The 27,546-nt window shown below is 28.6% G+C and overlaps 1 protein-coding gene across 2 annotated transcripts in view; it reads right to left on the bottom strand.

Moving 5' to 3' along the window:
• LOC129966099 (kinesin-like protein KIF12) overlaps window positions 1-27,546 on the bottom strand; it is a 90,133-nt gene that overhangs the window by 3,209 nt on the left and 59,378 nt on the right. For both annotated transcript variants that reach the window (XM_056080479.1, XM_056080478.1), the window contains exons 2-16: window positions 25,644-25,727; window positions 24,769-24,847; window positions 22,755-22,882; window positions 22,236-22,305; window positions 19,789-19,932; window positions 18,685-18,817; window positions 16,611-16,853; window positions 9,768-9,886; window positions 9,559-9,663; window positions 8,990-9,070; window positions 6,161-6,233; window positions 4,493-4,556; window positions 2,993-3,085; window positions 1,682-1,820; window positions 173-279 (exon numbers count right to left, since the gene is read on the bottom strand). In XM_056080479.1, coding sequence (XP_055936454.1) covers window positions 173-279; window positions 1,682-1,820; window positions 2,993-3,085; window positions 4,493-4,556; window positions 6,161-6,233; window positions 8,990-9,070; window positions 9,559-9,663; window positions 9,768-9,886; window positions 16,611-16,853; window positions 18,685-18,817; window positions 19,789-19,932; window positions 22,236-22,305; window positions 22,755-22,882; window positions 24,769-24,847; window positions 25,644-25,727 — 1,662 coding nt within the window. The remainder of the gene's footprint in view (window positions 1-172; window positions 280-1,681; window positions 1,821-2,992; window positions 3,086-4,492; window positions 4,557-6,160; window positions 6,234-8,989; window positions 9,071-9,558; window positions 9,664-9,767; window positions 9,887-16,610; window positions 16,854-18,684; window positions 18,818-19,788; window positions 19,933-22,235; window positions 22,306-22,754; window positions 22,883-24,768; window positions 24,848-25,643; window positions 25,728-27,546) is intronic.

The raw sequence follows: 27,546 nt of genomic DNA, 5'->3' as shown, positions 1-27,546 counted from the left end.
TAAAAATACTGAATGCTTATTATAGAAGCATAATTTAAAATAGTTTCATTTATTGGGATAGTATGTTCAAATCTGATGGACATGACTAAATTATTGTTATTATGATCAGCTGTTCGACTAATGAACTTTTAAATTGATTAGCAATAAGTTTTAAAAATATAATTATCATTACCTTTTCCCTACTTTTCTCTTGGCTGGTGTAAGTTGTTGCTGTTGTCTGTTGAGTAGGTTTCGTCCATTGTTTGTCAAATTATTGTTCAGATTATTCATATATTCAATCTGTAAAATAAAAATAGTAGAGTGTTACATAAAAATGTAAACAGTTTCAATGCTTCATTTTAATATTAGACATTGTAGATAATGTTAAATGATATATGCTTCTATTATTCATATCATTACATATGTACAGTTTGGTTTTCAGTGTGTTTCAATCTTAATGCAAAATTATTATTATTTTTTTTTCATAATTGTTTTTATTTTTATCTTTTTTTGTCTTTAAATTATTAACAAAAATCCGTTAAAAAATCGACAATATATATTGAGAGATATATTGAAAATATTTAACTATTTTTTGAGCCGAGATATTTTTCTATTCTTTCTAAATGAATGATAATAGATATGCTTTAAGAACTCAATGTTTGAACAACAAAAATTAATTCCAAAAAAGTGTATCTTTAAATTTTTATTCAGGTGAAGAACTAAAAACTAGTATTTGAAAGCCCCATCATCCACTCATAACAATGTATAGTTTATGGATAACAAATATAAGCAGTAAACTCAAATAACATATGCTTAGTACAATGTTACAATATTAACTGTCCTTCTTTACGGTAGTGAATCTTGAGAATTTACTAAATCAAAAGAACAGAAATTAAGTACCATCCAAACTACTTTCTCCGGAAAATTTAATAAAATATATTGACCAAATAAAATTTCAAACAAACTGTGTAATGAACACTTCTACCAAATCTATGTTGTGGCAAAATTTAAAAAAAGGGGCGTTGGATATGAACCGGACATATACTAATAATGCTGTCAAATGATAATACAAAAACTGAAGTAACATAAGCATCAGATGGAAATAGATAAAGGGTCCTGTAGCATCGCTTGGCTTTAGAGGAAAGAAATTCTGGATATGCTCAGGATGCAGCGTTCACACGAGGCCAACTATTACGCGCAGAAGGTCACGCCTACCTCAGGAACATCACGTGATCCAAATGGGACAATGGCAAATGATTGTCTCATCGGGTCAACTATTTGCCAATGTCTCATTACGGTCACGTGATCTTCATGAAGTAGGCGTGACTTTCTATTACGCCCAATAGCTGGCCTTGTTTGAATGCTACTTTAGACAAGATTAAATGACATATAACTATGGTGGCTTCATATACCAATTTATAGTAAAAAAAATTGACAATGATGAATTTTTTTATTGATAAGCTTTAATTTCAGCAGAAATTTTAACAGATAAAAAATTTTCTTTTTACATCTTTTCTCTTTGTAAAATATGTGTGATGTTATTATTCTGACTTAGAATGGATTTTTTAAAATTAATTTTAGTCATGTAGAAGTAGAATTTGTCAAATTATTGTTCACGTGTTTTATTATCTGAACCATAATTTTTCAATGTGTTTTTATTATATGTTTTTTATGAAGTCTGCACTTTATTAATGGAACTCACTTCGCCATCAGCATCTATAATCGATCTCCAAGCACCGTTGTTCCAAGTATTTGAATCAATCAAAGAATCGGAAGATCCCAGCACTGCTCTTGACGCAGTTATGCTATCTGGTCTCCTCGTTTGTTTAGCTGACCTAGTTCTGAAAGATAAAACCATAAACGATATGTTTCGTTCTTGAATTATATATGTTATAAATTTTTTAAAAAGTAATAAATGTGATTATGAGTGATTTTCTTGAAAAAAAATTTAAGCAGCTGTTTAAATACATTGTGTAATGAAAGAGAATAGAGTATGTTTCTTTCTGTTGATCGATTATGAATAAGATTCGATATTAAACTCCTATTTTCGTGTAAAGATCACAAACAATTTTATTCGTCTATCGCTTTCGATATTTTCATGTACTATCACGTTCTCATATATACGGATTGACAGTTAGACGTCTTTAGTTGATTTTATCCAAAAAAATTTATAGATCATCAATTTTTATATAAAGATATTATCACAAATTTGATCGTGTAGCTTATTTCCTTCTTGATTCATAGGTTGTTACGCATCGAGACCTAATTCTAAAAGTGTGTTTCATTTTATTAAGAAAATTGTTGTACACTTATTGAACCGGTTTCCTCACGAATTATTTTTGACATTTTACTTGCCATTTGTATTCATTTTTCCTATAGTTCTTCCCTGAACTCGTGAAATTAATATTTTATATCGACAAGACATTGCATTTTTGTTCCTAATGAAATCCTCGTGTGCGTCTATTTTTGTTTTTATATTTTAAACATATTTATTGTTAACATGAATCCTCTAACACAAATTTTAAAATTTTATGTACAGTATATTTAGTATAGCATGATTTGTTGCCCCATTAAACTTCATGAAAAAGAATATAGTGACTGGAAAATCCATCCGCTGAGTGTGGCGGTGAAAAGTCTAAATTCGATGCATTATTCTATAAAGAAGTTTGAAATTCCGGAGCAAAACACAATCGACGCATAAACAAAAGACAGCATAGTCACTTTTAACATATTTTAGCTACCGTTAATTCTGAAGCAGAATTTACGCTTTCACTTTTATTAATAGATATTGTTTTTAGGCTAGTGTTCTTCATAAATTGTGCGAGATGAAAATCGCTACGTACTGAGTGTAATAGCTGATGAAAACAAAACAAACTAATTCATCCGAAAAAAATTATCGTATTATGATATTTCGGACAAGAGGTTTCAAATTTCTAGAGAGTTTTAATATTGGATTGAAACTAAAAGTTTACCAAATTCTAGAAGAATTTTGAATGAAAACTTCATGATTTACCTTTCTTTCTGGAGCCGTTCATTTTCTTTATTCACTCGTTCAAGTTCTCTAGTGAGTAAGTCGTTGGTAAATCTCAATTCAGCATTTTCTTCCCTAAATAAATAAATAATATATATATATAAATAATATTAATTATACGTCTGAAATTATTTTCTCAGTTCACAATAAGTGCTAAGCCGCGTTGGAATTACTCTTACTCTGCCAAAGCATCCGGGGTAATTGAATGACAGTAATTGTGGCACCATAGAAGTATAAGTAGAAAGAGAATCCTAAGAGGCATTACCGGCCATAGAACAATGTTTCCTTTAAGAAGTATGTCTCGTTATTTGAGTGAAGATAACATGATCCCTCAACATTAGTTAATTCATGTAAGAATCGACATTCTGTTCATTTATCTGGAAATCTTTCCTTCATGGACTCATTCTGTCACCCAGTGAACTTACAAGTGATGAAATTTAAATAAAAAAAAACATTTTTAAAAAATTAAGGAATGCCATAATCAACTTATTTATTTTCTTTTTTGTTACTAAAAAATATGCGCATATTGTTAATTTAAGAATTGAGTACATTGTATTTTTTTATTTAAAAAAATAATAAATTTAGTAAATTAATTATAAAGAAAACTTGTGAAGCCTTTATTTTGACCTTTGCTATCATTTTATGAAAGAAATTTCATGTCTTACAAGTATTCGCTTTAATCAGATCAAGAAATAGTTAAATTAGCAAGAAAACATTACATAATTGGACATAATTCAAGATCATAATAATGTTAATTCTGTTCTCATTTGACAATGCGGCAACTACCAGAATTGAAGAGTGCCGGATTTTCGATCTTTGTATATATATATAATGGAACTGCATTTTGAACGGAAAATAATTACCTATATAGTCTTTTACAGAAAGGAAGTTAACAAAATAAAAATAACTAGGTAAATTTATTTTAAAGAATTTTAATTCAACTGGATAAAATAATTTTATAGAACTTTATTTTTATGAAATTATAATTTTAATCTAACTTTAGAATAAACTAATTAAATAGACTCTACAGTGGCAACTTAATACAACAATTTCGGAATATAGATTCGCGGCAACACGTTAAATTTGTTAACATACTTCGAAATCGTTCCACAGAATTTTTTTTAAATGAAACAAAATAATTCTATAAAATTTAATTTAAAAACTAATAAAATCATTCATACAGTGCCATCTAAAAAAAGAAATCTCTAGAATACAGAAATGCACTAATACGATGAATTTGAAAATATTTTTAGAAATCGTTCCACTATCACTAAAGAGGTAATATCTAATTGCACGATTATCTTATTTTAAGATGTGCAAAACGTAAAATAAGTAAGGAAGAAATGTGCTCTTTGCCTTCTGTAAAATACATAATATTTTCAAAAATTAAAGTAGCGCAGAAAGTTTTATGTGCATAACACGAACTGACTCCATTATATTTTAGAAAATGTGCAAATATAATTTTCAGAAAAAGAATTTTACCTTAGAGATTCGTTGTCATTCATGTATTGTTGAAGCATAGTCTTCAATTCATCTGGTTTCATATCTGATAAAGAGAAAATAAATTTTAAAAACTATATTTATTAAAAACATGCTAATATATTCTCATTTATAATATTTATATTCTTTTATTTTTCCACATATTTCTATTAAACAGTTTCTTCATCTTATTATTTAGGAATTATTTAATAAAACAGAAAAAATTTACATCATCATTTTTATAATAAATTCATTTATCAATCTGTGTCGGTTGACATTATTATTTCTCTTCGCTTCACTTCTTTTCATAATAAATTAATTCTTAACAATGAAATTGATATAATCTCGAATTCAGTGCACTTGAACTAAAATAGCACATATTTTCATTTGTTATTAATTTTTGTTATAATAATATTTGTTCTGAACTTCATATTAAATTTACAATTCATCTTAAATATGACATTAATAAATTATGGCATTGCTACTCATTCTTTTAGTTAAGTGCAGAGTAAGTTTTACTGCTGAAAAATTGTTAGAAATGCATTTTCATCAATTTAGAGTTATAATAAATGTAGAATATTTAAAAGAATTTAAAAATTAAGAGTCTGATTTATTGTTTCTAAAAATAATCAAATTCCAACTAATAATCGCACAGCATTTAAAATGGTCTCAATAAAAGTGCAATGTTTTATGTTTTAAAATGGTGTAAAATAAATTAAGGGCAACATTTTTAGAATTATCATGGGTAAACGTCTACATTTCTTTTACATCTAATTAATTAAAATTTTATTTATAATTTCAATCTATTAAAATCAGTTCCGAACAACAGTTTCAGAATTATCGCGGAAAAATGACTAAATTTCTTAATTTTAAATTAATTAAAATCAAATTTAAAATTTCAAAAGAAACTCTGCCGGATGCAAATTTCCATCCTCCAAAGAATATCCATGCCAAATATACAGTACACTCCCGATTATCCGCGGAATTGCGTGGCGCGGCCGCCGCGGATAACAAAAACCGCGGATAATCCGAAAAAAGCTAAAAACGGATATAGCAAAAGAGAAAACAGTCATTCCAATTTTGAAAAATCGTTTTATGTACAATAAAACGTAAAATAAACAGCAGGAAATGTTTAACTAACGCTTAATATTTTAGTATATCACTCAAAACTAAACTAAAATGCATTTTGTTAATGAAAACAGAAAAGTGCTTTGTACTTACGAGAGGCGTCAAGGATACACAGAAAAATTAATACATATGTACTGATTTAATACTGTAATGTATTATGTAATTACAAAAGCATAACTGTAAAACTGCAAATTTTTGAAAAAATCTGTCAAAAAAAAAAAAAAAAAACTTTGTGCGGCAGGCGCGGATAATCCGCACCGCGGATATTCGGGAGTCTACTGTAGTAGCTTTATTTCAAGCGATCTGTTCTATAGATCGCCAAGACGCATCTTCTGTGTTATTATTCGTAGAGATCATTCATTTGTTTCATTATATATTTTTATTATTATATTTATTTATTTATTGTTTATGTTCTGATGTATCAGATGCCATAGGATAGCAATGGATGCTATCCTATGACAGTATAAAATATTTTCGTATTTTAACAAATGCGCACTTAAAAAAAATAGGTATTCAATTTTTAATAAAGTAAAAAAAAATTACCATCTACGAGCACGTTTCCTCGAACAGCGGCAGCACCTTTGTTGTTCGTTAGCAGTCCATTATCTAAGTGCAACTGAAATAAAAGCAACCACCATATTTAGTAGCTGAAGAACTTTTAGTGTTGGGTTTTAACATTGCCAAAAAATCTAACTGCATAATAATAATATTTATTTAAAAATTTTATATACAAATATTTTTATCGAAAAAATTGGGCCATTTATCACAGCTGCAACAAAACAAAAAACGTAGCAATTTGCATTACTCTTATCTTTTTATTTTTTCCATAATAGATGCCGATGTCTGATTAGGTTCGCATCCCACAGTGCATTGCGATTGTTATGATAATGAGACGAGATGTTCTGTTCGTGTGAAATGTGATCATTAAAGAAATGCCCCCGAAAATATATGTCCTCTTGCTTCGACTGCACGGATCATAATGATCTTCATTCCACCACAAAATTAGAATACAGATACATTCCTGAAGCGAATATCATAAAGATGATGTAATAAATAAATTTAAAATGTAATCAAAACATTTTTAGAAAATGCTGTGTATTATATTGCATTGAATAGCTTAGAACCAATGTTTTTCGACTCTAAAGTCCCCAGATTCATTAACAGATTCGTGTTCGAAGTGGAGTCAAAAAGTTTTGAGAGAGTTTTGTAACTCTGCAACAGATAGCAGAGCAAACCTACGCATGTAATATCAAAGAATAATGATGTTCATAAGATATTGTGATAAGGCATCGTACTGTGTGCTTCGGTAGCTATTCAATTCGCGCTTTTGAGACCCCGCGCGTACCGCTGAACAAAGAGAGGATGTGAAATTTTATGTTAAATCTACGAGAACTCAGAACTATGTAATATGGTACAAGGAGACTTCTTCGAATATGATTGCGCCAATTAGAATGCGTGGTGAGTGATTATATTGAAAAGCCAATTTTTTGCGAAAATATTAATTTTTTTTTTTAATTTAATATTTTTAGTCTTTGAACAAGTTTCTTCAGAAAAACCCTGAAGTTTTTCTTCTAAATTTATTTTTCTGATTTTTTTTTTAATGTTTGAACATATTTTTATATTTGCATTATACGTTTTAATGCTATTTTACATCTTTAAGTGCTATTTTCTCACATTCTAATCTCGGGTAGAATTTTCTTACGAAAAACCTCATGAATTAAAATCTAATCCATATTTTTTGTTCAAACTGGGTATAATAATTTCTCAATATGTTCTTCGGTTCCTGAACTGGAGAATAAGTCATATATTTATTTAGAAATGGTTTATAGTTATTTTAGTACTACACAATGCAAAAAAAAAAAAAAAAAAAAAAAAAAAAAAAAAAAACGAAAATTTCATGTTATTTATCAAACGAACCGAAATATTTAAAGAATGGATAAAAATTAAGATTATTTTTTAGGTCACGTACTAGGTAATATATTTCTTAAGCTGTCTGCAGAATTGTAAGTAAATCATTTAATAAATCTCTAAACTAGAAGAATTTTGCTTTATACCTCTTTTTAGCATTTCTTTCTATTCTTAAAAACATTTTGTCCCTTAATTGGTATATTTTTAGTTTAATAGACGTTTTTTTTTTCATGATGTTTATGAAACAAATTAAAAATATAACTATTTTAGAGCGTTTTTCAAAAAAAATTCATCCCGAACATACTTTAGCAGTACAACTACTCTCAAATACATAATAACAATATCTTGAAGCCGCGGTTGTTATGAATTAAGATTTCGGTTCCGGAATTGAAGGATAGTAATTTTGAGATATTATTATAGAAAAACATATATCTCAAATATCCTGAAGCATACTAAATCTGTCACCGAATATTAAACATAGTTTAATTCTGAGTAAACGTTCCGGGGGGGGGGGGTATTTATAGTCGTCTTCAACATAAGAACTGGGGTTGTGAAACATTTCGAATTCCCTACCGAAATAATCCTAGTGATGTTTCAAAACAGTATGTAAATATATTTAAGCCAAGACATAGATATATTTACGTCTTGCTTATAACGTATTTTTATTAAACTAAAATCCTTCTGCTTGTGTTATTTTTATTAAACGGAGATCTTTCAAAGTCTTAGATAATATTATAGTATGTAGAATAAACTACCAAAGAAGTGAATGGATACTTTCAAATCATTAAATTGATTTTAGTCTGGCAAAGAAAATAAACAACATCTAAAATTATTATCTATAAAATTATCTTGTAAACGAAAGGCATTGCAAATATAATTTTAAAAAATCTATTGAACTGAGCTGAACAGCTGAGCTGTTAAAACAAAATAAATTCTAGTAATACGATTAATCATTCTGACAATTTTTTTAATATTATTTTCAAAGAAAAATTCGTAGTTATTTTTTTTAAATAACCAAAATATCAATGATGTTTTTTTTTTAAATTCTGTGTTTTAATTATATCTATTATTCTTCACGTATAGTAATCAAAGACCAAAATTATTGTGGGGGAAAAAAAGTGCTAGATGAGCCCTTATAAAATTTTGAATCGCTTTTTATTCCGTAAAAAGGAATGAAACTTAATATTACCTCTACAGAATATTCGGATTATTTTATAATTCGTACGATGATAAATAGGAGGTTTTTAAAATTAAAATTTATGTATTTTGTTTACAGCCAAATGGTGGTATGTTAATCGACAAAACCTTTTCAACCTTTTTGTCTTTTTAATTGGGCTTTTTTGCTTGAGAGGTGTCTTAATATAAATAAATACAATATAAACATATTAAAATTGTATATAATCGGTAAATAATAATATATAAATTTTCTATTAATATTGAATAAGAATTTGCTTTAAATTTTACCTGTTGCCTTAAAAAGCTGTTTTCCATGCGAAGAACACGAACTTCTCTTTTCAAACTAATTATTAATTGTTCCCTTGGATCCTAAAATAAAAAAAAGAAAGAAGTATAAATGAAATTATTGACAACAGAGTAATGAAAAAATTATTCATTTTTCTAGAAATGCAGATTATAAGAACTACAATGGTGTATGATTATTTCTTATTGTGTTTTTCATTTTATATAAAAATAAACCAATTTTTACAAAAACATACTTTTATTTTAAAATCCATCGCTATGTAAATCAAGATTTAATTATTAATAAATAACAGTGGTTGTGATTTAGAAATAATGCAGTAAATTTTAAGTGGCAATTTTGAGTCCAGATAATTTTTGTTGAAAACGTTAAAAAATTTAAAAAACGATATCTCTGTAAATGCTTCTACCCATTTTTTATTATTTTGACTCATGGTTATAAATGAACTATAGGAATTACAACGCTTTAAAACCGCCACAGTACAAAAGTAATCCTGTTTTTAAAAAAGATCTACTTCCAAGCTGATTATGTTGATTGTATAAAATTTAAATCTCACCATTCGAACCATTGGCTTGGTTTTGATTCTCTTTGCTCTAGATGCATATCGGAGGGTGTTGAGTGTTTCGGCAATGTTGACTCGGCTTGGTGAGACGCAGGCAATCTGAAAAAAATTAATCATACAAGGATTAGTTAAGCATACAGGGATTAATTACAGTATAATTCTACAGATAATTTAATCTTACATTAAATTTTTTAACAACACACCATTAAAGCCAGACCACTGCCTCCTAAACTGTCAGCCAGTAGCTTTGTAAGCGTACTGTCTCTATACGGAATATGACTACTTCGCTTTCTGGGATCAGCGAGAGCAGATATGCAGTTTCCTATATCAAATAGAATACAGAACCGTTATGTTAATAACTTTAAAGTGATATGCAGGATTAATTTGTTTATAACTTTACTATAACTAAATTTATCAAGAGTATCATATGCATTGAAAAAGAATCTTCGTGCTTCTTATAATTAAGGAAACTGTCTTAAAAAAAATTAATAATGGAGGTGATTTTTAGTGTCACAAAATAAGAATTCTTTATGCAATCTGAATTTTTTTTCCCCTGTAATGCTGCCTAAAGTAAGATAAGATTTTTTTCCACGACTACGAGAATATCTGAAATCTGTTTATCACAGATTAACTAACGAAAGATGAAATAGAAAATCTCATACACATTGTCAGAGTGCTTAAGAAAATTTATATAATATTCTGGATGTAAATATATATTATCATTAAAAGCTTTGTTTCCTTACAGTAGGATCTTGCTCTGTCAATAACATTCAGGAGCACTCAAATCAAAATTAATCAGTAAAATCGATTTCAAATAAATAATTGTTAGTGTTGTTGTTTCTTATGGCACTTGCCATGGACAAGCCCACTGTTCGAAGGCAGCCGAATTAAGCCTGAGGGGGAGCGCCTCTTTTTTCTAAAGTAGCGCCATCTAGGGCCAAGAGAACGACTTTTAGCTACACACACGTCAAAACCCTTTTTACGGGCGGACTTCATTCACTCATCCACATATCGTAATTTAGACCTGAATCAGAGAACGATCATCCCTGATCTAGTACCCCCAGTGGTATTACTCTCGACATGGAGGATTTTGCGACCACAACAGATTTTACGCGCGTCAGCCACCAAGCACGCGGGGAATCTTCGGCCGGCGGGGTTTGAACTCGCAACCCAAAAGACGCGAATCCAACGGTCTACCAACCAGACTATCCCGGCCTGGTAATAAATAGTAATCCGGTAAAAGGAGAAAAAAAAATGCAATGTCAAATACAAAGTTTTTTTTTTTTTTTTTTTTTTTTTTTTTAATATCGAAGGAAAATACTAGCAATTAATTTCAAGTTCGTCCGTGTAGGAAGAATATAATGAATCAACGTAATAAAACGACATAAAATAATAAAAGTTGCTGACTTCAGCTCATTGACATTCTCTGAAATTCAGCAAAGAAAATGTAAGTAAAATGCGAACTTTACGATCCCATAACAAATTTTTCTTTATGATTAAGTTTATCCGTACACTCATAAATGAAAAAATTAAATATAAAATCAATTTAAATATAAAAAAAACTGTCTGAATTGCTTGACATCAAAACAGAAATTGGAATTTACACATTTGATTAAAATGTAGATACAAAAGATGAGAATATTTGTGAACTGCGGCAATCACGGACGGCAATGGACAAATATATTCCATTATTGAATCAAATTTTTCATGTGAAGCTTTTACTATCTTCCCAAAAATGATTGCTATTTTTCTAATACCTGTCTTAAATGTTTGATTATAATTTAAGAAACTCTTATAACATAAAAGGGATGAATTCAGGATAAATATCTCAAAAAGGATTATTAGATATTTTTTAAATATTGATTCCTCAAAAATCTTTGCTACTTTTCTAATATATGTCTTTGATGTACGGTTTTATTTTCAGGAATTCTCATTTCGTAAAATGGTATTAATTCAAGGTGGTGTTTAGGATTTTCTATTTATTAAACTGTTTTTACTGTTAGATACTGTTTCTTCATTTCATATCTAACCATTTTTTTTATAAATAACCTTTGTATGTAAGAATATAATGCTCTTTTATTTTATCAGTAAAAGGACATTATATTCTTAGGATATAAAGATATATATACTGTATAAAGATTTTTTTTCATTTCTATCATGTACAGAGAGATTAGCGAAACAAAATTTTCAAAAACACAAATTAAATTTCATAATTCAACAGCTGTATATTTTCTTGATTAATTTAATTGCTTATTAATTATATATGTAAGAACTAATTCAACTGACTCTATATTCGGATAAAAAATATGGGGTGCTCCTAGTGATTAACATCAATGATCTAGTATAATATTGCAAACGCCCAATACAGTCTTCGCAACAAATCTCAAAGTAAAATTAGCGTGTTCCCTTGAGGTGTTTTGTTGGCTAAGAAACAATCCTATTATACATCCGATTTCTTTTGATGATACGTTTCATAATACTTTATAAATAAGTAGAAACATTTTTATGATTAGTAACTTAGCACCAATTGATTCATAACTAAAAAAATAATCTTTCTGAAATTTTGGTCATTTCTTTAAAAACAAGTAATATGTATAAAAAAGTTTATAGTCAATTCCTACTTTCGCAAGAATTAACTCGCATTCTTCACCTCCACGTAAAAAATACTGAAATCCTTGCATTTTATCGATTAAGCTACTGCCTGTTGATTTCAATTTTCATTACAAGCTGCTGAAACTCTATTTAAAGTATTAAAAATTAATTAAATTTAATAATTAATAAATTAATATTTGAAAAAACTGTATTAACATCAAGTGTCATCCACTACAAATTTAAAACAATGTATTTGAATTTGAGTGGATGAATAAAAAGTATTTTATTAAGATTGAAAATTTGCACAAGGAATATAAATATATATAGGGAGAATATGAACTAATAGGAAAAGAAAGGAAGAGTAAAGAAAAAGAAAGGAAGAAAGTTGGAAAAGAAAAAATAAAGAAAGGAAAAGAAAAACGTGTGATAAAACACTATTAGCCTTATAGAACAAACTGTAACTTTTCAGTATTGTTTTAACCGCCATCATCTTGATTTGATATCAGTTTTCCTATGATGAAATTTTTGCAATGGAAACTTGTAGTAACGAGAAACAAACGATTTCTTTTCGTCTCCATTTTCTTTCTATTAGTTTATTGATATTTTAGTTAGTAAAGTAGTTGTCGTCTCTATAGCAACATGAATTGTAGATTTTTAGCCCACGTGCATTCAAAGATACAAAGCAGAAATAGAAGAGAAATGTTCTATTTCATATACAAGCTGCTAAAAAAATGATGTTATATTTGGCGGCATTTTAAAAAATTTAATGCACGCAAACTTATTAAAATGTTCTCATAGTAAAGTAAATATAGAAAAGATTAACATTTAATTAAATAAAGTAAATATAGAAAGATTAACATACGATTCTTTGCAATTATGCAGAAATGGATAAACAGATATATAGATCTTGATATATTTAAGGTCATTTTTTTAATTTATTTTACTCAGTTTATTCTGAAGACTTCTTATTATCTCTAAAACCGACTAAAGCTTGGATTATAATAAAATAATGAAACCAGTAGAAGTGATTTGCTGAAACTGAATCTCATACGCCTTAATAAGCATCTCTCGTCATCCCATTCTTTTGTGGCTCTTGTGCCACAAAATCAGAAATAACTATAACTAATTCTTCATCTTATATAGAATTTTGGGCACTAGGCCAAGATCTTGAAAATCCATAGTGCTCAGATTTTTATTTTCACAGTCCTGCAATTAAGTGTTCTGTGCTTCTTAGTATAATGAAGATAGTTTTCAGTATCTTCTTTGCGAATGAATGGTAACAAAATTCGATACACCATTAACATTTAAAAAAATACCAAATTTCAAATTTAATTGACTTTGATTTATCACATTTTCCTACATGTGGATGTACAGACAGGTAGATAGTCAATCCCTTAACAGATATCGTTCAAAATTTAATACACTTAAGATTTTAAAACGGTGTTTTATATATTATTTCACTAAATCATTATTTTTTTAATTATCTCGCTTATCGACAGCATAGATCGACAGACATATAGCATAGATCTATATGTCTGTCAGAAAGGAAGAAAGTTGGAAAAGAAAAAATAAAGAAAGGAAAAGAAAAACGTGTGATAAAACACTATTAGCCTTATAGAACAAACTGTAACTTTTCAGTATTGTTTTAACCGCCATCATCTTGATTTGATATCAGTTTTCCTATGATGAAATTTTTGCAATGGAAACTTGTAGTAACGAGAAACAAACGATTTCTTTTCGTCTCCATTTTCTTTCTATTAGTTTATTGATATTTTAGTTAGTAAAGTAGTTGTCGTCTCTATAGCAACATGAATTGTAGATTTTTAGCCCACGTGCATTCAAAGATACAAAGCAGAAATAGAAGAGAAATGTTCTATTTCATATACAAGCTGCTAAAAAAATGATGTTATATTTGGCGGCATTTTAAAAAATTTAATGCACGCAAACTTATTAAAATGTTCTCATAGTAAAGTAAATATAGAAAAGATTAACATTTAATTAAATAAAGTAAATATAGAAAGATTAACATACGATTCTTTGCAATTATGCAGAAATGGATAAACAGATATATAGATCTTGATATATTTAAGGTCATTTTTTTAATTTATTTTACTCAGTTTATTCTGAAGACTTCTTATTATCTCTAAAACCGACTAAAGCTTGGATTATAATAAAATAATGAAACCAGTAGAAGTGATTTGCTGAAACTGAATCTCATACGCCTTAATAAGCATCTCTCGTCATCCCATTCTTTTGTGGCTCTTGTGCCACAAAATCAGAAATAACTATAACTAATTCTTCATCTTATATAGAATTTTGGGCACTAGGCCAAGATCTTGAAAATCCATAGTGCTCAGATTTTTATTTTCACAGTCCTGCAATTAAGTGTTCTGTGCTTCTTAGTATAATGAAGATAGTTTTCAGTATCTTCTTTGCGAATGAATGGTAACAAAATTCGATACACCATTAACATTTAAAAAAATACCAAATTTCAAATTTAATTGACTTTGATTTATCACATTTTCCTACATGTGGATGTACAGACAGGTAGATAGTCAATCCCTTAACAGATATCGTTCAAAATTTAATACACTTAAGATTTTAAAACGGTGTTTTATATATTATTTCACTAAATCATTATTTTTTTAATTATCTCGCTTATCGACAGCATAGATCGACAGACATATAGCATAGATCGACAGACGTTTAACAACTTGTCGAATTCGGTTCAAAATTTGAAATAAATTTTCATTTTGTATGCTGATTCCGTGTACAAGATTCATTAATCATTTTCTTTAAATTCCACGGTTATCATCTTTACCCGTTCTAGGAGAGACATGTTTCCTGTGGAAATCGAATTCAAAATTTGGCAGAAATCTATAAATTTTGTATTAAAGCTACATACTAGATTTCATCCATCTAGTTCAAAGCATTTTTGAGTTATCGAATCCATAGATAGATGCAACAGACAGAGGCATATAATTCCAAAAATATGTTTTACGGAATCTGGGAGTTTTAAATTAGGGAGATTCGTTAAAATGTGGAATTCGATTTATTTATTTTGACAATTGCAATACTTTTTTTTTGTACACAAAAAAGTTGTAATTTAGGACATTTATTTTCCCTGCCAGATTTATCCGACCTTGTTTTCTAGAATACGGATAATTCAAATAAAAAATTATAAATTAATTCGAATATTCTAGAATTCTAATTAAAAAATCATGTGTTAATCGAATAATTCGAATTAGAGATTCTGATAAGCTATCACGTTTTAATTCTGCTTGAACTGGTACGAACTATTTCGAAATCTGTGTCTATTAATCTGTTAATACGATAAATCAAAAACAAATCCAGTGAAATTAGTGAAATTAGATTTTTGTTATTTCCATCTTAAACAATAGATATACTCACAATTCTATACCAATTTGTTGGTGGAAAATCTGCTTTTTCATCTGCTGTGTTTTATTTGAACACAAAGAACTAAATGTGTAAATTTTGATCTATAATTTTATCTCTAGAACTGTAGATCTGATTTGAATTTTGGATTAAATCAGTGAAGATATTCAATGATTGTTAATTTGTTTACTGGTGTGATTTTTAAAAATATTTTACTAGTAACATAAACAAAATTTGGCATATTTTATTAGCACCAAAATAGTAATATTTATATACAATTCAATTTTCTTCACAATATTTCGAAATTAAACATAAAAATCATCGTATTTAGCAAGTGTAAGAACAAAAGGGTTTCTTATTTTTCAAATTAGAGACGATTAGCTCAGTCAGGATAACAAAAACATGTCTCCATTTAGTCGGTCTGCTTCTCCGTTAACAATATCTCAGATATGATTGTCTCTGATTAATTTACGGAATTTGTAATAGAAAATCTTACACACGTTGGTAGAGTGCTTAAGAAATAAAAAAAAAAAATTATTATTTGTAGAACTTTTTAGATGCAAATATGCAATACCATTAAAAGTTGTGTTCCGTTGCAATGTTATCATCTCTATCCATAATGTTCATGAAAAATATTTACTGAAATCGGTTTGAACTCTAACAGAAGGAATGTAATACTAAATACAAAATATAAATAATGCTGAAAAATAATAATAATAGTAACCTAAAACTGAAGGGAAAATAATATGAGTTAGCATAAATATTAAAAACTGAACACCTCAGCTCAATAACCTTTACTACAACCTAGCATAAAAATGATATAAATGAAAGGTGAAGTCTAAGATCCCATAGGTAATTTTTGTTCAAGCTTATGAATGATAAATGTTAATTTATCATTCACAAAATGATGAGTTAACATTTAAAAAATCTGTTCTGAAATTGTTGACAAAACAGAAATAGGGAGTGTGCATTCGATAACCAAGTAAAGATATTTTAAACTCAACTCAGCGTTATAGATTTCGCTAGACAATTATATTATAGTTCTTACTATACATTACCTAACACTAAGAGTGATTTGTTTATGTTGTTGGCTTCTTTGAGGGTTTCTCCACGGCTATTCGTTTTCTTCGTCTTCTCTGATCCAGCCAAATCCACCAAAAACAGTTTACCGTACCGCCTTATGTAATGAGTGGGATCTTCTGAATCTCGAACTTCAGATGTCAAGGTTAGGATGAGAATTGTGTGACTACGCGATGAATGCTCGTTCATGTTGTGGGCTCGCACTTGGCGATTCTTGCGACCTGAAAATAACATTTCAAAGTTGAGTACAAATGGACAAACCTGAGTTGGTGTAGTTAATGCACAAAATAAAAAAGCATTATACTGTGAGAACATCTACTTGTGACCGATGTTTTATTTTGCATATAAATCTTCTTTAAAAGTAACTTTTCTTATATTTCTGAGAATACGATGTTCATTAATATTTAAAATTTCAATGTTCTATATGCCGTTAATGGAAATTTGAATCAATTTTAAATGCGTTTTAGGATCATGAAATAAGGATCCTAAAACAAATACAATGAAAATAGATAGATGACTCAAAAATTTATTATACTAAAATATAATTTATAGTGGTACTCAGATAACTTGAAAATAATAAAAATCCTAAATATTATTTTACTTTTGATTATAACACAAATACAAAGAAAAAGTGATATTTGATTTTAATGAGCAAACTTACTAGAACTCGCAGTAAAGAAAGAAATTGATGGCAATTCTAGTAGAAAAATTCTAATACAAGAAAAATACAAAAAATTGTTCAAATCCTATGTCCCGTTCTTAGCTCTTTGATTATACGCAGATATAGTAATTTGGGCGCATATTCAATATAAGTTAATAAGTGAGTAATAATATATTAAGTATAAGTAAGTATTCAATATATTAAGTAAGTATTCAATATATTCAGTATAATTAAGTGCACTGTGTGTAATTGATATGAATCGTTCTCATATTTATATTAGGAGCCTTGATGATCTGGAGGTAAGGTCTCGGCTTCGGAATTAGAGGGCTCCAGACACAATTCCACCGAAGAAAAGTCGTGTAAGCACGTTAAATCAGCCAGAGTCAAACGTCCTCCACTGTTGTGGTGTGGAAGTTTGGAGGTGCAACTCAGGTATCGTCCTCATCATCTGATTACGGTTTAAAATTACGAAGTCCATTCCAAAATAGCCCTAGAGTTCCTTTAAAGCGGGACGTTAATATAACTGAACGGATCATATTATTTTATCATATTTATTTTTATGGAATAATGCTTTTGGCACTGTCCTCTATCTCATCCATATTTTAATTATTTGATGCACTAAATATTATACCTATAAATGTAAATATTCGGAATAATAAAATTGTTCGTTTCCTCAGAGTGATCGAATGAATAGTTTTTTTTCAATTAAAAAAAATTCTGCTTTATAAATTCGATTTTAAATACCTGTTATTGACTTTAAGTAAGGCTAAAATACAGATTTGTAGATTACCAATATCCTAGTTTTTAAATATCAGAAGCTTTAGAAATATTGATTATAAATAAAAGAATTTAGAAAATTAGAAATTCTAATTTTTAAAAATATTTGTGTAATATATTTATTTTATTATTTGAATTTCATTTGCCATATATTGAATTTTGTTATATATGTACCATTAATTTTTCTTACTTCATGTGAAATCAGTTGTTTTTAATAATTCGATTCGATATTACAACTGTTGTTTAGACATGAAATTGATTTTCAGCAATTAGCACTTAAATTTTCACGATCAAAATTAATTGCATTCATTTTACACATCCGCAACCTTTTGATACATATAAATAGCTAATAATATAAATTCATGCCATTAAAGTTCATCACTAAAAAAATATTAAGCTGAGAAAACTGTCTTCGAATTTCTAAATCTGCGTTTAAGTTATTCAAAATATAGGTGAATTTAAGCAAATTTTTGGGTTAAAAATAAATGAATCAACTTTTTTCTCAAATCAGCTCACTATCCTTTGATTAAGCTGTGTCGACATGGGAAAGAAAAAAAAAAGAAATTTTCGAAAAAGTAGTTGCAAGATCAAGGAATGGTCAAAATATTTGAGACCTTCGTCCAAGACTCCTTCTAAGTCTCCAGCGTCTTCACATTCAACACTAAATAGATTTTCTGCATAGAATCCTTTTTCTTTGGACCACCGGACAGCTAGAGGTTTTGTGGACGGATTTAGTAAGTCTAATACCTGAAATAAAAGTAAAATAAATTTTACTTCGTACAATACAAATCAATGAAAAAATGTATAAAAACATTAAAGATCGAACTTATTAAAAAATAATAATGTCTATAAGTTACAAATTATCTACTAATTGCGCAATATGACTTTTGAAATGATCTATAAGATCAATAATTACTTTATGAGGCGTAGACACTCACTAAGAAAAAGTTTTGAATTTTTAGTTAAAACGTTAGACTAAAAATGAAGCACAATTTTAACATTTTACCACAATACTTACAAGTATAGTCTTACATAATCATTTTTATAAGCCTTAGAATTCGAAAATTTACCCTTGCAGTTGTATTAAATTTGTTTCAATGCATTTCTTGCCCTATTTTAATAGCACTTAAATACGAAATCAAAGTGGAGTGTCTCATGGTTATTAATGGTTATTCCCGAATTAATTCCTTGAAGAAAATACTCTAGCAGATAGTTTCTCTCACCAAACAAATTGTCCCTCATGTTCTTATATTTAAACATAAATTAAACACACACTTGAAATGATAGTATAATGAATTTTCATTTTGAAGGTTAAATTTTATTTTAGAAATCCATATTCATGGATATGAATTAATTCAAATGAATGTCTTGGAGGAAATCCTCTAGTAGCTACACTGCACACAATGCGTTGCTAAACAACACAGTATTAAATAATCTTGGTTAAGAGCCCAGTCAGAGGATAAAAATAATTTGGATCTTGCTTCTCTAATGTAATTAAATACCCACATTTCTTTAGTATGAAAATTAAGGTTAAATACTATTTCAGAAAAAAAAATATCTATTAAAAATAATAAATATTTTTATGCAAAATAAATAATAACAAATTGTATTTATTTCATATGGGAAATACTTTTATTTTAATCTACTTATGTACTTTTAAAAGTAGATATGTTTCAATGACGAATTTAACAATCTACAAAAGGTTATTCCTGCATTACCTGTTCTTTGTAAATTTCCATGTAGGAAGCTTGTACTATGTATTCAATGTCTTTTCTTTGCTTTATTTGGTTAAAAAGATAAGCAAAAGCCATGTGGACGACACCAGGGGACGGTCTTACGCCTGGGCGGAGTAAATCATCACTCTAAAAGACAAAATCTAAATTAAAACCCTCATAAAAAAACATCATTCACTTTTGAGAAGGGGACAACAAAATCTTAATAGTGTTCTTTAAATGTTATTGACAAAAAATACTGTTTGTGGACTATTTGTAGCTAAACAGACACTTTTTTAAGTCGTTTGGTATAATCATGTAGTGTCAAATAAAAAAATATTTTAACTTATACTATAAATAATTATATTTTGTTTTGTCTCACTTCGATAAATATACCAATGAGACCATTTACTGTTTTCGGTTATGGTAGTCATACTTAGAAAAATATTTTTCCTATGAAAACATTTTAAAGAAAAGAACCTCTAGTTTTCTGCGATCAAACGTAACCAAGTCATGAAATTTCGAATGTCATTATTTTTGACATCAAGAAAGCAGAATCTGTTGATTTGCTTTTCTATATTAAGGCAGGTGTTGAAATGTTCTAAAATGATCAAAAATAATGATGTTCATATCTTCATAATAATATCTGGTTAGGTAACAGAAAAGTTGAATTTTATTTGATCAAAATGGCAATAAAAATATTTTATTAAATATGACTAATAAGAACGGAGAGCTTGGGTAAGAAATTAGATTTCGTAATTTTTCTGTTGGTATATTTATAAACTCAAACAGCATACAATATATTTTGTTTATTTAAAGCATTTTTTCAGTTGAAAGTAAATATTGGTACAAAATTGTAATATTGCTTCCCTGTGGAATTAGTTTTACAATAAGCAAGAAAGTTTTATAGATAGATATACGGATCCTGAATAGGTCAGTGACTCCCAAGCCTTGGCCATCAATTGACTAAAAAAATGAAGAACTCAGATTATTCGATAATCATGGCGATAGCTCCATTAGGATTTGGTTACGATATTTGTTCTGGGACATTTGATGCCTTATCATGGGGATGATAAAGGCACAACTGAGGGTTGTCGAATCAGTTGAGTTAACTCAAAAGTAATTGAATGAGTTCTCTATGAGCACTTTTTGTTAATATGGTTGTTTATCACCATTTTGCTGTTTGAGTGCTGCTGTTTATTGTAAATGTGTTGTGTACGTTTTGTCTGTGTTTTTCTATTGTGAATTCATGTCTGCGTTTAGAATAAAACGTCTTTATCCAATATTGTAGCAACTGGAATCTTTTCACCGTACACCTACCTACCAGTTGGCGGATTTTTCGTAACAATATCTTTCTACGGCAATTTATAATGCAAATATTGAGCCACAATTAAAGCGGAATTCTGTATTACCATTTTATGATAAAGCAGCTGTTAAATAATATTTAAATGCATTAGTAAATTTTTCAATATATTCGAAAGTAATTCTTATTTATTACAGTCAAGCAGCAATTTTGGATCTCTCATTGCAAAAGATCTGAGTTCCTATACTATCGGCTTCAACAATAAATTCTATTTCTGATAATATCATGAAGTATCAGTATCTGATGCTCCAGAAGTTAATGCTTCCTATATCAATTCACTATGAAAATATCAATTAAATAAAAGCAAACATTTCATAATATTTTGGTTCGATATTCACAACATTGTTTAAAAAAATGGGGGTTTTTTCAAGCTACAGCGCAGAATAAATTGCTGCGATAAAGTGACAAAAACTAAACTATACAATCTTAAATGAGGCCGCTTTTAAAGTATTTCTTACACGAATTCATTTGACTGGAATTTGCTTCATGTACGGAACGGTGGAATTTATAATCTGTTTTGCATCCACTTCCTGATATATTAGAAGGCTGATGGTTTGCATACTTCTGTGCGCTCAATCACAATTCAGTATTTTTAGAAACTGCCTGACTGATTAAGTGATTGATTTCGACAAAAATTTCGATCTTAGGAGAATAACACCATTAGAAGGGATCAAAGGGGGAAAAGTTATGAACTGTGTTGAAATTACAAAGTATATAAAAGATTAAAAAGTATAAAATATGAGAACTTAAATGCTTTTTTTAAAAATTTAATGTCATTAATATATTAAAATGTAACCATTTTTAAAACTAAGCATTAAAATAAAATCGTAAATGCACGATTACAATAAAGAAATTAGGCCTCAATTGACATCATAAGAAAGAAAACTACTGAATACTCATTACGAATCAAATTTATTTTAAAATATAATATATTATTAATGATATTATAAATTAAATGAATTAAAATATATCTTCTGATACTCACGATTCTGTGATATTTTTAATGAAAAAAATTTTTTTTAATACACTAATAAAAATTTATTTCTGAAATTTATTTTAATTATTTTCCACCTTTTAAGCTCAAACTTACCTGTGGACCAGTTAGTGTGTAAGTTTTACCAGCTCCAGTTTGACCATAGGCCAAAACAGTGCATGCAAACCTGCAAATAAGAAGAAGTTTAACACTAAACTTATTTAGACGAGTTTTTTAAAAGAATAAACTCACTAAATGGTAGAAATTTAATAAAAGATTAGACATTGAAAAGCAAATAAAAGCGAAATATGTATAAATACCACTTTAATTAAAAGTAGTGTATGTTAAGCATCGCTCTTATTTTTTTAAAAATCATTTTAAAATATTGCTTGAAACATTTCAAATAAATACAAAATGTATGTATTGATTAGCGATTAGAAGATAATGACATTTTGACATCTCTTACAGTGTAATCACTAAATCCTCTATTCAAAAATTATGATTTTTTAATTCAAGTACTATTTTCTGTTTTTTGACCCCGATTTGAAAAAGTAAAAATTCCTTAACTTATTTTCGAATTACTTTTTAACTAATTACGAAGCACGCATGTAAGTTACATAAAGCAAAAATTATTACCCATCTAAAGCCATATCTATGAGTCTTTTTATTCCACAATGGTCAAATACTTCTTCTTGTGTAGCTTCTGGTTCGAAAACCACGTGAAAAGTAAATACACGTGGCTGCCCCACTGAATGGTCATCCAACTATAACGAAGGAAAATCAAAATTGGAAATTATTAAATTTATAAACATTTTCTGAATTTGTGACAGTTAAAAAAGTAATTAATTGTTCAGTATGCAGGATGTGTATAAAATAAAATTTGAAAAAATTCGATTGTAAGAAATCTCTTAAGCAAATGCAATCGTTTGATTTATGTATTATTTCAATTATAAAATTTCGATTTATACAAAAAAAAAGTGCAATAAGCCCCAGCTTTTTATCAAGTAAATGTGTCAAACAATTCATAAAAATATCAGTTTATTAAACAAGTTTTATTTTGGTATCATTTTTACAAGTATTTCATGAATTGAATTCACAAATGCGAAAGGAAAAAATGCAATGGAAATCATGTTTTACCATAGAATACAGCAATTCAACACTGATTTTTCAGACTTGCAGTGCTGTGCGATTCTTTAAAGTAGATAGATTATCAACGCTTTATTACTAATCTTAATTTTTAGATGATCTTACTGCAGAAAAGTGTGATTTGCAAAGGGTGAGATTTGAGAGTAAAAATGCCGTTACAAAGAAATGCTCATCTCATTTCAGATCTGCAAAATGGCACCTTACTCCGTACTTAACGCATGACCGATGTAAGGAGTCACTTTACTAATAAAAGTGCTAGCTTTTGACTTTTTTGAATAAAAACAGCATAAATTCATTGAAACACTTGTATCCATGTAGTCAAAATAAAATTGGAAATAAAGAAAAGTGCTACTTTTGCAATCCTTCCATGTATTTGAATTGGTCAACTGCATCCAAAGCTCTATCACAGTTAGAAACGAATATATATATATATATATATATATATATATATATATATATATATATATATATATATATATATATATATATATATATATATATATATATATATATATATATATATAAGCATTATTTTATGTGAAACCGAATGCAGTTTGAAGACAGTGAAATACTTTTGATTTCATGATGTCGTTTTATTTCATTTTGAACAAGCAGGCATATGTACAAACGATGAGCGACGAGCGACGAGCAACGAGCAACACACACACAACACAAAAAGGAAAATGAGGAAAAAGCTCTTGGACATTTTATCCCTGGTCTTATATAACCCAAGAAATTGATGGGGAAAATATTTCTTCATAGTGCTAATATATAATGAGATTTCGATAGGGATTTCCGCTACACGCACGGACAAGGTAGGGAAAACACAGGGAGATTTTAAAAAAGAATTTGCCTCATCAGCGGTATTTTGTCTCTTCACGCGGAGTGTGGGAAAGTTAAGCTTCTAGCCGATTCAGCAATTTTACATAGCTTCTCTTGAATTAATTAAGTAGAGAAAGTGGAATTGGATCAAGAAATAAGAGATTGAACTTACTACGGGCTAAATTAAGATAAAATCTTGGAAATTAATTAAACTGAAATCTGAGTTTAAAATATCATTACATATTATCTATATATATTCTGCTTTAACATAGGCAAAATCCCCTTGTTTAGAAATTCTACGTATACAAAATTTGACATGATTTGACTCTGCAGATTCTTTACAATCGAGCTCAAACACATCACGTTATTCTAAGACAATACTTATTAAATATATCACAACTATAATTTTGTCCTTAAAAAAACGCTACCATCAAATATATTTATGCAAGCTAAAATAGCATTTCACATAATTTTTTAAGATATTACAATCTGAATTTTTTTTTCTGCTTAATAGGACAAATATTGAAATTTAATTTCATAATCCTAACAGTATCTGCCTTTTAAGAATAATATTTTCATGTCGTCATCAATGGAATTATATGATTATTTATTACAATCAAAACATTTTTAAATTAAATTTAAAGACATTTTATGATGTAAATAAGTTTGCAAAATTTCTTACCGCAATCTGCCCTTCTGCCGGAAACCTTACTGCTTGTATATCTTTTCTTCCTTCTTCTTGGCGCGTAAGAGGCCGAACTCTAAATAGAGAAAGATTTCAGTATATATATATATATAACAGATACTGCATTGACCAACAAAAACTTGTCAATTGTTAAAATGGAACTGAATGGTGAAACTATTATAGAGATCATAAACATCAAAATCACGTCCGGGTCACCACTTTATGATCTCAATATTAAATGTAGATATTAGCTTCTAAAAACCTAGTTCGTAATGAGGAATAAATTTGCTTAAGAAAATAGCGTTCTCATCGTTTTTACTGAAAAAAAAAATATTTATTTTAATCTATTCCGAAAAACATTGAGCAAATGAAAACACCACAAAGATTAAGAATAAATAAAAGCGAAGCGGGTGAAAAAGTTCTGTGTCACAATCACAGTTAATCTAATGCTTAAGAAGAAATAATAATAATACAGTTAACAATGATACATTTGTAAAATAGAAATTATACAGTCTAACAAACAGTTAAAGAATTAAAAAGAGTTTTTCAATTTTGTTGTTGCCAATCCACCACATTATGATATCTTGTACTAATTTTAAGTCTGGTAGAAAGATCTTAACTCAATGATCTTGGCTAATGTGAGAATATCTTTAATTTAGACAAAGACTTGGTACAATTTTATTAAAAATTCGTGATGAAATTAGACATGCGAAAGCTAAAATTTTCTCCAAACAAAAAAAAAAAAATTTTTTTCATTCTTAAACCTAATATTCTTTTTTCTGTATAATTCTTAGATATTAATTGTATATCAAAATAAATTTTTCAAAATCATTTTGAGAGCACGTTTAAAACGATTTAAAGAAAATCCTCACCTGACCACGACGTGTATGTTGTCGAAATTTCCATCGTCCGAACCCAACGACATGACTGAGTCCTCGGATGCGGCCGAACTGGGCCTGAAATATAAAATTATATGCAAGTTATAATATTGTCTAAACAGACATGAAATTATATCAATCATTACATGTGGTCACAACTGTAAAAAATGCTAGGTATTGATTTATATTGTCAAATAACATCTTTGAATTGAAATAAAGCATTTTAATATTTATCGCATTATATCTATTTTGAAGTCAAAATATGCTTTTCATAGAAAAATCCTCATACTTTGAATAGTAATACCATATGGTTTCTACTTTCCTCTCGATAATACCATAAATCGGTATAGTAAATTACATTACATAGAATTGTTTTTGACAAATACATTCCATTCGTAAATCAATACTTATTTAGATATGCGAAAAAAAAAATATTCAATAGTAAAATAGTAATACTTCCCCATAGTAGAATTTCTTCAAGTACATAATATCAAGGGGAAGAAATAAGAGAATTCACTTGTTTTTAACGTAGTTCATTGGATATTTTTTTAGATTAATGAAATACTAAAATATTAATTGAAATATTTTTAAATCATATTTTTGGCAATTATGTTTCTGCCTGATTTAATGGTACACTTTAAAATAGTATTAATATTTTTTAAAAAGTTAACATGGCAGCTTTTGTTTTTAGGAACCTGTTTTAAACAAGTACATTCTTTTATGCATAAATTTACCTTTAATCCGAAAACATATTAATATTGTGCGAAAAAGATTTCTTAAATTTCCTTTTATATAAATTTTAAAAAAGATTAATTGGACCAGCATTTTTTTTTTTGAAAGAAGGAAAATAAGCGGTCTCTCCTCCCTCCTCCAGCAAACCGAAAAATTGAAATTTGTTTTTTATCTCCCAAGTGTGTTTTAATTCGTTGACGCTCTTGGTTAGTTGCAATAAAGATATAAAAACACACAAAAAAGTAAAGACTAATATTAATAAAATTTGGTTAAGGAAATAAAATCGGAAATTTTATTTAGGAAGTGATTTTTGGATTCATTCTTTTCATTGTTATGTTGATTAAATTTCAGTTTCAACAATTTGAATGATTTCCTTTTTGATCTGTGACATTACATTATAATGAATATTAATAATTTCAAAATCTTCACAATTTGACAAATATAGTAAGTAATTTCATAATTGTCTTAAGTACACACCAAAATTCATATTGGCATATAACAATCTAAAACAATCTCAGTTAATTTCACTTTCATCAAATTAAATCACCATTTATTTTACTTGTAAGAAATATAATATATCTTAGAGATCTTGCAAAAGATAATTTGATTTAGAAACATAATGTAAAGAGAAGTTTGATGAGGTAAAGGGATTGATGGAAGACCATTTTTTCTCTCCATTTATCGAGGGCTCAGAATTACGAGATTTATACCCAAGTATAGACATTTAGGCTTAAAACGAGATTCTTCCCTAAATAGATTCCATGTAACTTCTAAATGAGAATGTTCATACTATTGTTGTTGTTGTTTCTTATGGCACTTGCCTTGAACAAGGCCGCTGTTACGAAGACAGCGATTTTAAGCCGGTGGGGGAGCGTCTTTTGTTTTTATAGTAGCGCCAACTAGGGCCAAGAGTACGACTTTGCTACTCACGCATCAGTCATCCTCTTGCACAACCCCGTTTTACAGGAGGGCACATTCACACATCTCACAGATAGAACAACGGAAGAATAACCATGCCCAAACCGGAACTCGAACCCAGGAAGCCCAGATCACGGAGAAAACGCGCTACCCCTATGCCAGGACGCCGGCATTCATACTACTAATATACTAAACGGGTTCCGTTTATTAGCGGCAACATTTAGAATTGCAAAGGAACAAGCATAAC

The sequence above is a fragment of the Argiope bruennichi genome, chromosome 4 (genome assembly GCF_947563725.1).
Source record: "Argiope bruennichi chromosome 4, qqArgBrue1.1, whole genome shotgun sequence".
NCBI lineage: Eukaryota > Metazoa > Arthropoda > Arachnida > Araneae > Araneidae > Argiope > Argiope bruennichi.
Note: the sequence above shows the minus strand (reverse complement) of the source record. Positions and strands in the feature narration are given on the sequence as shown.